Below are 10,574 nucleotides of genomic sequence, written 5' to 3'. Positions count from 1 at the left end.
ACACGATGACGGCGCGAGGCATTCTGCCAGACGCCCGTGCGCACGAGGCGTTGCGCAAGCGGGTGGCGGGTCGTGCCCCGGTGTCCTCGCGCGCCGCTCGGGCCGCAGCTGACGGTCTGCTGCAGGTCCCGCGAGTGCGCACCGTGTCAGCGCGCCGATCCTCTGCTTCCTGAGCGGCTGGCATGTGAAACACGCCGCCATCAGACGTTCACTTGTCTTCAGCTGTCAGAGCCCTGGTCGCGTAGAAACCGCCTGGTCGCTTACCTGTGATCGAGATCAAGCCGTCGCGCCGTTTTTTATCACTGTGTGCAATTTACATGTGGTTTACGTTCCTGTCCACTTTATATGACGTGAATGTGAGAACAGTCTTATCATCGGGGATTATAGATAAAATCTATCTTTATATCTATCATTATAGAAAATCTGTGTCCGGGCGCGAGTCCTGCTGTCTTGACTTCGAATCTAGCTCGATTTATGGTGGCTGGGGTCTGAGTCAGACCCAAAAGCTCACCCTTGGCTACGCCATTGATTGTCTGCAGCTAACTAAAAAGATTTTCTTTGCATGCCAGTGTTGCAATCTCTGTAGAGCTTCCCGCACTGTTGTGCTGAAAACACACGTGTTTAGGTGTAAAAAGTAGCTTATTAGTAACTTATTTAAAAGTAACTAAGGTTACGTCTCACAACCTTCGGCAGTTCACAAGATACGACAGTGCGGAGCTTGACCAACCCCGGAAAACCAGCAACCAGGAGTTGCAGGGAACATAAGATGAGCCACAAGCATGTTGATATGGTTGTCTGGTGCATGCGACGCACCATATCTCTTAAGTCTTATAGCTCCATAACTGACGTCCAACGTCGCGAAACTTCCCAATCAAAGGTGCCCATTGTTTGGCTAATAAACTGGCGGCCAAAATACCCTTAGTTTGAGCTGCTTGGGTTGTGGAGTCATTGCCTGCACTTTATTTAGGGAGAACTGATCCATTGCCACTCTATTTGCTGCATGGCAATGCATTTTCAGCGAGCTGGCATAACATTTCTTGGAGCTCCAAAGCGTATCATTTAAAGGCAGCGTGTCTTGTGTACCGCTCCACAGTGGCTACATGCCCAGTATCAGCAAGCTAGCCGTCGCATTTGAAGTGATCCAGGAACGTGCCTTCCTCTGACCTGCGTGAGTTACCTCGATGTGTTGCCCCATGAGATCATCAAAATTTTCCCAGCGGGTCAGCTAACTTGGACACAACCTGGTGAAAAGCCATCCAGGTGATGTCTGAATAATTCATGATTTCCTCGATCTCCGTTTTATTCCGCATCCATCACCTTCAGCTAACGGATGTCATTCTCGAACCAGATTAACACGTCTCAGGCAATGCAATTTATTCACAGCTGCAAGGAAATAACGGGGCTTAGAGCACACTGCACTGGACAAACAAACAAAAAAAAACGATCTTTCAAACTGGAATAACGTGCAAAAAGTTGTGCGCCTGATGGTACTTAGACCAAGAATGCCCTAAACATGGAATTTGTTTTTGGGGAATGCAACATAAAACACTTGAGTTGATTCAGCTGGTACCGGCCGTACGCAAAGGATTCAAGCAAAGGTGTTCTTTAGACTATTTATAACTGCTCTTGCATGTATATGGAGGTCTAGACTTTGGGAAATTTCCATTAGCGCAGGTATAGGCAGGTTTAAGGCAGGTATCAAACAAGCATATTCATCTAGTGCAGATACTACGGATAAGACATTACAACAGCCGTTTTGATGAGATGTGCACGTGGTAAAGCCTGTCATAAGTTATTGTGCAAAACCCCTTAAGTGGTACGACGCGAGCCATAACTTTCAACAGCATCATTTAAAAAACTGGTTACTATAAATAGAAGGTAAATGCAGTGAGCATATTCCGTGAAAAATAAACACAGGACACAGACTTCAAATACCCATTGCTGTTGACAAAAAGCAGTGTCGCACACACAACATACATATGCCCATGGCTCACAAGAGAAAGCGGATCTGCTAGCAGGTCACATAACGAAACTTATTTCTAACAAATCAATGATGCATTTTTCAAAGCCTGTAATCGAGCCTTATCTTAGCGATGGTGGCATGCCACTGCGATAAAAAACATGGTCATGATGCACCGCGATTTGTAAATATCTAACACAATGCAATTAATAAGTCATGCGCCATCTTCCGAAACAATGAACAGCCTAAATGTTTCATCGATTAAATTCTAGCTTCCGCTAACGTTGCGTTTCTCCGCGCACCATAACTCGCATATCTCCTGAGAAGAGTCCGTTCGTCAAGCCTTTATCATCCGTGTATCCGTCCAGAATCCTCCTTCCCTTCGGGTAGCGTCCGTTTGCCGTTTGTTGCGCCGTGGTTGTGGGGAGAGCCTCTTGATCCGCGCTGGGTGGATCTTCAGTACAGGATCTTGCCTTGCTCATTGACGGCTATCTTCCAGGTCGGCTCTGTCGCCCGGAACACGCGCCCTGAGGACCGATTGTCGACTGCGTCAATTTTCAAATGGCTGTAAAAAGTTGTTGGCATGGCGTGTTCCTGGGGTGAGTGATCATGCACCCTGCTACACTTCGCGAGCAAGGACCGGCCATGAAACATGAAGGTTATCGGCGCGGACGGGGGAAACGTGTCGTTATGATCATTAGCTGTGGTTTGCAGCAATCGGATTAGTGTAGCAGTAGGCTATTTGCTTACGCTTAAGGTAACACTTTCTTATGCCATTAAGGCAAAATGTCATTACTCATGTCGAAACTGGAGTGAGCACATATATACAAAGATTACGCTGGTCCGATTCGGAGCAAAAAGCAGCCTAAATATTTGATGGCCATTTAGCTGCATTTTTCGCAACACGTTGATCTGAATGTTCCATTTAGGCGGCACGGCATCAGCTCCTTACGATAAGAAACTCAGTTGACAGAGCTCCAGGCGTCTAACTCCAGACTTGTCACTCCGTCAACCCCAAGGCATTTGATTACAAAATCTGCGCAGCCCCCGCAACTGAAGTCATGTCAGGGCGCGAAAGCTTAGTGACTTCATATGCTCCACTAGACAATGACCAATGTCTTTCAAAACTTGTTGATTGATGCCGTACACGTCCACGCCAAGCCACGCCATTTTTCACGCCTAAAGAATCATGCACTACGTCAGACACGACGGCAATGTCCTTGACCGTTTTTCCTCGGTCGCGATAGCGTTTCTTAGATGTGGTAGCCCTACGACGGGAATGCTCGAAATGTGTCAGCATGTTTCCCCATAGCTCACAACATTAGCGCAGGCATTTAGTTTGCTGCCCCAAGCTGCTTCAACCTACTTGGATACACAACTGATAAGTCACCACCCACAACATTTTTTACAATGCCTAGAGCTATTTGCATTAAAATAAAACGATGAAAATAGACTCGCATTAAAGGCTAAGCTGTAAATTATAGCTGTTCCATAATAACGACATGCGGCTGCCATCTTTTAGACACTACGGTGCTGCCCCCTTCGAGACAACCGCGCCCATTGGCTGCCCTTGTAAGGCGCATCGGTTTGTGCCTGACAATGATCATCTTTATGACCTGTGTGATCAGCGGTTTGCACCTGGCAGTGATCACGTTTATGACTTGTATGATCAGCGGTTTGCACCTGGAAATGCTCACCTTTATGACCTGCGTGATCAGCGGTTTGCACCTGGCAATGCTTACCTTTATTACTTGTGTGATCAGCGATTTGCACCTGGCAATGCTCACCCTTATGACCTGTGTGATCAGCGGTTTGCGCCTGGTACATTCGCTGTTGTACTCGGGCACGCCCCAACAATATAGACACCATATTCGCGCAATATTTTCGGCATTATTACCTACATTAAAAGCCATTCAGTGTAAAACCCCAAAGCCAAAGACAAGTACAAATTTGGGGCGTTAAAAAGCGTTACGTTCGCGCAAGAATATTCAACAATTTCAAATTCACATAAAGCTTCAGAGCTTGACCTCTGAAATGATCACTACGGCCTGCCGATCACTTGCCTGTGCTATTTTTCTGCCCCGTGTCCTCACGGCGTCCGCACATAAACAGGAGCGTGTTGACGGCCATGAAGAATAGGTACTCCAGTATTTCTACCAGCAGGATCAGTGCAATGCCGAGGTAGAGAGAAAGAGCACCACCCAGACTGCCGATCAAAGTGGTGTACTAAAACAGAAGGGACATTTCTGTTAGTTGCGGTCAATCTTAGCTGAGGTCAACGGCATGCATGTGGGCACGTAAACCGTTTCGATTCGCGAACCTATTACACTTTTTGCCAACAGCGATTGTAGTAGTCTGTTGTAGTTCCACTTTACTCACATTCCATTTTCATTTCATTTGACTCATGCTTGTTTGCTAACTCTCAGGCTTTCGCCAGGAACGCTGTAAGCAACTTGAAAACAAATCGAGGCAACCGCGCTCGTATTCCTGTTTTTTTTTAAATGACAAGGTACAAGTTTTGTGCACCAAGAGTGAGTATTCCACCTGGAACAAAACGTGCTGAATGCACGTGCATACCAGCCCCTGTCTGCAGGTAGCAGGGCTGCTGCCCTACACGCACCGTATAGATCGGACTCTCCTCGATAACATCACTGCTGATGTCTCGGTAGTAGACGTTCAGCTTCGAGAACTGGAGCGCCCACTGCAACATTGCCTCTTCGCTCAGGCTGTCGCTGGTGGACGCGAAGGCGATCCTCTCAAGAATTGAGGTGAGGAAGTTGCCCTGTGGCCACGAGGCGACGGACAACTGCGGCTGATGATCCCGTTCACTGGCGGACGCAAGCGGGCTGTGTCATCGCTCGGCACACGGGACCACGAGTCGGTTAAAAAAGCAGCGCTGCACCGCCTGATATAAAAGTGGTTATTGCTCATTACGATGAAATGGTCATCAGTTGCACCATATCCACCTGACGTGTTTGTAAATATGTGGTGATCGAGTAATGTCTTATTGGCAAAGAGATGGGCAATATCAGGTTATATCTTAACCATCGCCCAACGAGGGGTGGCTGACAGCCCCCTGTAGCTTTTTTAATAGCTTGGTAGCCATTAAACATACTGTGCTAAATTATTCAGTAGCTGACTTTGACGTCTCTGCCCGTCCTCTCTATTTTCAGCGCTTTTGTGAATAGGTCATGATCAATGGCCCCTTTATGAATGTGAGGTAAGTCAGGTTTCCCACCAAATCGACGGCACATTTCACTTGCTGGCAGTTGGAATGTGCTCTTTGTCTGTTTTATATATGCGATTGAAATTAAAGTCAGCGCTTTTCCGATCTGATTTCGTCTGATAGTGGTGGAGCAGGTCATCAGAGGTCAACTGTCCCATTGCCCTTTTATACAGGAATAATCGCACCTGCATCTGCAAGAATGCTTTACTGCGCTCCATCACATAAGCCTCATTATAGTAGTTTTTCAGCTCTTTTGCGAGGAGCAAAACAATCACTGAATTTTTGGAAGCCATTTGACCGTGATTTCCTTGTTTTTATATGAATAGGTAAGACCTTCTTGAACTAAATATCAGTTGTACCATGTTAATTGTTAATTTCCATCATGTTCAACATTTGATTTAAGGCAGATTTTGGCTGGTGACTTGTTTCAGTGCTGTTGCGAGCAACATAATTTTAAGTAAGTTTATGATCACTTAACCACGGTTTCCTGATAGTATGTCTAAAAAGGAAAGATCTACGTCCAACCAAATGTTGGATTTCGAAATATTCCTCAACACGTAAAAGTATTGCAGCAGGCTGTATTGCAGCAGTATTGCTGCAAAACCATTGCATCAGTTTATCTGCTATAACACTTAATCGGGTTTGATGAAGTCCTCTGGTTGAAAAATAGCCTTGAGTTTAAGGTAGATGTTTTATTTTGCACCGAATTGCGAGGAAACCGCGGTCAAATGACCACTAACCTATTGAACATTTATTTTTCCCTTTTGACATGATTGCAAAGAAGCTGCAGCCCTGATAATCAAAAATTATAAACCATGATTTTGACCAACATACCAGCAACCTTGAGGAATTTCTTGGCCGAAGGTCGCGCTGGATCTGATAAATGTACAACAGATAAGTACCTTTTAACATGGTTTTCGTTGTGGTTTTTGAAGAAAATGCTTGCAGGCAAGCAAAACTTATGTTCCAAAAGTCGAGCAGGGTAGCGACCTTGACTTATTTCTGCCTACAAGCATCATCTGAGCTGCCTTACATTTGCATGTGAGTTGTGAAGAAAGTTGCAATATATGCCTGGTACAGTTTGGATGTGCCTGTTCAGCCTTCCACTGCTTTGTGTAAGCCGTACACATGATTGCTTCAATACACTGCAGCGCTTTGTAACCTCGTTTGGTCTGGCACAGAACTTTCTCATGGTTTCGAATACCAATAATACAAAAAGTTAGAAATTTGCGCTGAATGTTTATCGCACCGTCGTAACGTGTATGCCCAACATATGTCAGATATGATAAATATTTGCCCTCGTAAATACGTTTGATCTAAGCCGCTTTAAGGTTAAATGTGTAAAAGGCCACATGCATAAAATGTCAAACGCACACAAAAGTCAAGCTGGGTATACCAAAGGTATAACCAGCTTAATATAGCGTCGACAATTCAGTACATTTATCCCACGTTCGTAACGCAACAATCTGAACTGTTTAGCATCACCTGTTGCATATATAGCATGATGCTGGTTGCAAGCGCCGAGGAGCAAAAATCGACTGCCACGATCGTCGCTGACTCACTCGCAGGAGGCCGAACATCCACAGTCCGTAGAGCTGGCGTCTGTGCTCATACTATTCACTACCGCTTCCGTGCAGTTGTTGTCCAGTGCTGCATGCGGAGAGGAGATCTGTGAGAGGTCTCACTTCACGCTGGGTGGAGGGTCGAAGCCGGAGCGACTATACTGGACGCCGTTGTCACGTCCCAACGTCAAATCGGCGCGCAAAGTGCAAGGACCAAGACGAATGAATGGATGGATGTGGGGGGAAAACATCAACGGCATTGGCGTGGTCATTCGCTTGAGCAGTCCAATGTCCCGTAGTTTGCGTGTCATCGTATACTTAAACCGCTGCTGCTGGGCGTAAATGTACGTCGCGGAAGCGCGCCACTTAAAATATCAAGCTGGAGCACAGCTACTATTCGCAAGTTTGATCTATTACTGCTACAGTGTATGGAGGAGGTCTGATCAATTACTGATGTTTTGGTCCGGCCTGATATTTTCCAGAGGTACTAACGTTATTTAACGCAAACAGCGAGTACAATTGCGGAGAACTAATTACACCATATGACGATATGTCATCGTATGTCATGCTATCAGAAAGAAACGCATTGAGCATTGATTAAGCGTCTCTGCCGAGGGGAACAAAATAGCCACATACACGACGCAATGTTGTTTCACATTTGTCGCACTCCCTACCCGCGTTTTGCGACACACCGAAAACAACCTCGGGGTGAATTATGATTCGGGCTCCAGACACGAAGCTGATGACCAAAACACGCCAATATTGTGCGTGGGTCTTCATCCTTCCCCCCCCCCCCCCCCCACACACACTGAGTTTGCCTCGCTGAAACCGTTATCCGCCCAGACAAGCCGCTGGTCAGGCCGCTCACAGTTATAGCTGAGGTCGCACGCCTCTCCTATGGCCTGCCGCCTGCCCTTCGCGGTGAATGTCAGCGGGTACAGGGTGTGGTGGCAGCCGCACGCGCGCACTATCTGCAGCTGCAGGCAGATCCGGTGGCACCCCTGCCGAGGGAGCACATGCTAGGGTTAGGGCGGAGCACACGTTGGGACTGGGCTAGATAATTTGCCTGCAGTTGTGGCCGTGTAGCTGCGGTATAGCTAGGACAGTGATTGGCGCAAACCTCGCAATATTGCCCTGCTTTCCATTTCAGACAGCATCTCAACTTAGAATGCCAATCGTATGACATTTTTCAGATCTGAACCACTTTGTGGATGAGCTCGGCTATCAAATTTCGATCCCATCAGCTGAGCTCAGCAAGACCACAGCCCTAAGTGAAATCTACAAAAGTGAGAGTAGCTTTATCCAGCAACGCATCGCATAGCAGGATGGGCACATGTATCTCACCCAGCATTTTCACAATTTTACCTGCGCCAACCCCCTAATTTTTGGTTTTCGCCCAGTCATTAAGAATACGCTGGCAATCCTATGCTTTGTATGACCCAGCAAGTGGCCACGCAGAGTGTTTGAGGGGCATGAGTCTACGAGGCACACGATCTGCCCATCAAGAGTGAGCGCTCGGTAGGATGCCAACAGCCACTCACGGTGCCGTAATTAGACATGCGTGGGCAAACTCAGACATCCAGTGTGCCGTAAGTAGACATGCGTAGGCAAACTCAGACATCCAGTGTGTCGTAATTAGACATGCGTAGGCAAACTCAGACATCCAGTGTGCCGTAAGTAGACATGCGTAGGCAAACTCAGACATCCAGTGTGCCGTAATTAGACATGCGTAGGCAAACTCAGACATCCAGTGTGCCGTAAGTAGACATGCGTAGGCAAACTCAGACATTCAGTGTGTCGTAATTAGACATGCGTAGGCAAACTCAGACATCCGGTGTGTCGTAAGTAGACATGCGTAGGCAAACTCAGACATCCAGTGTGTCGTACGCCTGCTCGCATCTGGTTCTTTCATTTCCTGAACTTGCAGCTCGGCAGTTCGTATGAAACTGTGGCGCCAAGTAACATTGCAGCTAATTATGATTATGAGCTAATTATAATTATGAGCTAATGGTAAAAATTATGGCTGGACAAATTGCCCCGGCTCCCGTCCGCGTGCCATTTACTGATGTGCGCACACCGTTTTTATCAGTTACCGTCGTTGGCTATTACTAGCCACATTTACATAACATCTCAGAAATGCTATCAGATTGGCACAAAACTTCGACAAACTAAGCATATGCGCTCGCCAGCGTTAGCGCGTCAGCCGGTATGAAACGAGGCGTATATCAAACGCAAGGCTTCAACTTACCCGCGTAGTTTTGAAATGCGTTCGATTAGCAGCGCTTTTATGGCAACAGGTCAGCTCAACACTGGCACTCAGGTTATAGCTGAGTTTGCACGCCTCTCGACATAGAGCCGTGGAGTACGTCCAGACACCTTAATTACAAACCTTGAACCTTGTGGATCTCTCGTGGAGCGGGCGGTTGCTTGTGAGATTATGTTGCGACTTTTTCATTGTGAGTGTCAGCGATAGGTTGAGCTGCCGTCAAGAACGTGTCGAAGATCTAACGCAGCTGAAAACAATATGGGGAATTGAAACTTTGTGTTCTGAGAACGCATCGTCCCATTTAAGACGCGCTGATGCTGGTCGGCTCGTATGCTTAGCTTCGTGCCAATCGCGTCGTTCGTGAAAACATTTCTGATATGCTTTGTAAGCGCGGCTAAGGTGTCCTTGCCACCATGGCTGCGCTTATTCTGGTTATGTCTGTTACATTTCGCCACGGTTTGATATAATTTCGATGTTCTTCTAACATCCTCGACAAGGTGGCGACAGCTGGCAACCCTATGTAAACGGAGCTATTGAGCCTAGAAAAGACTCGATGCCAGTCGGATTTCAGCTACGTACGCGTCACAATCCAAATTTTGCATTTGGAATAGCTGAGGTTCAAACCGTTATGAGTTAAGAGCTCCTCTTCCTCTTATTTGACAGTTATCGACTTGCAATATACTTTTAGGTACTGGTTAAACTCCGTCACCAAGCAAACATAAGCACGGCTTGAAAATTCCTATTTTAACGACAGAACCTGTTTGCTTGATAACGTCGCTTAACCAGTATCACCTGGTGATTAAAAGGCGATAGCGGTAGGCATGGCGTTTCTGTGCTCATGATGCCGAAAAATCAAGAAATCAGGTATTGTCTTGCTTACAGCGAGACTCAAACTGAAGAATTGTGATAACTAGCATTCTAGAATTCTACAATTAGGCTAACTGGAAGGACAGCGGTCTGATTGTTAGCCAATGCTTCCTTCATCTCTCTGCTGCCCATGCATGCTCTGTCTTTTCAGATAGGAACGTCTCAACCCGGATGGTTGCCATTCTCTGCTCTTCCATTGTGACCGGCAGGGAGCGACTTGTTTCGCCTTGGCACGAACTGCCACAACTGCATGGTAGGTATGTCAAAAAACAGCTCTTCGTATGTTCCTCAGGTGTCGGTGGCCTGATTTTGGTAGTCATTCTTCGAGTTGCTTAAGGTGCATTCAGCACCTTCCGCAGACTTTCGTGCTGCATTGTTCATTCATTCTTCTGATGTTTTCTGATAAACGCTCAAAGTTATGACACCGCTCCTGCTATCTTTGTTTGGCTGCTTTGGCTGCTTTACGCTGGTCCAAATTTCTGCCTTTCGGCAGACATCCACCACTTTGACTGCCATGACATATGCCAGCAACCATATCAGTAAGCGGAACATCGACATCAGTCCAAAAGGGCCCCCAATTCTGCGAAAAAATTCCCAAATATCCAAGAGATGAACAGGATCAGAGTCCAACAATGAAATCCTCTCACTCGCGGTTAGCTCAGTGGTAGAACGCTGGACTCGTATCCAAAAGGG

At 46.7% G+C, this 10,574-nt stretch overlaps 1 protein-coding gene across 1 annotated transcript in view; it reads right to left on the bottom strand.

Annotated features, from left to right (window-relative positions):
* Positions 1-4,015: 4,015 nt before the first annotated feature.
* The window catches only part of LOC119092157 (plexin-B), a 34,859-nt gene continuing 28,300 nt past the window's right edge, over positions 4,016-10,574 (bottom strand). The window contains exons 6-9 of the mRNA XM_037215133.1: positions 7,617-7,749; positions 6,749-6,836; positions 4,581-4,788; positions 4,016-4,186 (exon numbers count right to left, since the gene is read on the bottom strand). Of these exons, the coding sequence (XP_037071028.1) occupies positions 4,016-4,186; positions 4,581-4,788; positions 6,749-6,836; positions 7,617-7,749 (600 nt within the window). The remainder of the gene's footprint in view (positions 4,187-4,580; positions 4,789-6,748; positions 6,837-7,616; positions 7,750-10,574) is intronic.

Source organism: Pollicipes pollicipes, unplaced genomic scaffold (genome assembly GCF_011947565.3).
Source record: "Pollicipes pollicipes isolate AB1234 unplaced genomic scaffold, Ppol_2.1 Scaffold_3447;HRSCAF=4054_pilon_pilon_pilon, whole genome shotgun sequence".
Lineage (NCBI taxonomy): Eukaryota > Metazoa > Arthropoda > Thecostraca > Pollicipedomorpha > Pollicipedidae > Pollicipes > Pollicipes pollicipes.
The sequence above is the reverse complement of the archived record's forward strand: the minus strand, read 5'-3'. Positions and strand labels throughout refer to the sequence as shown.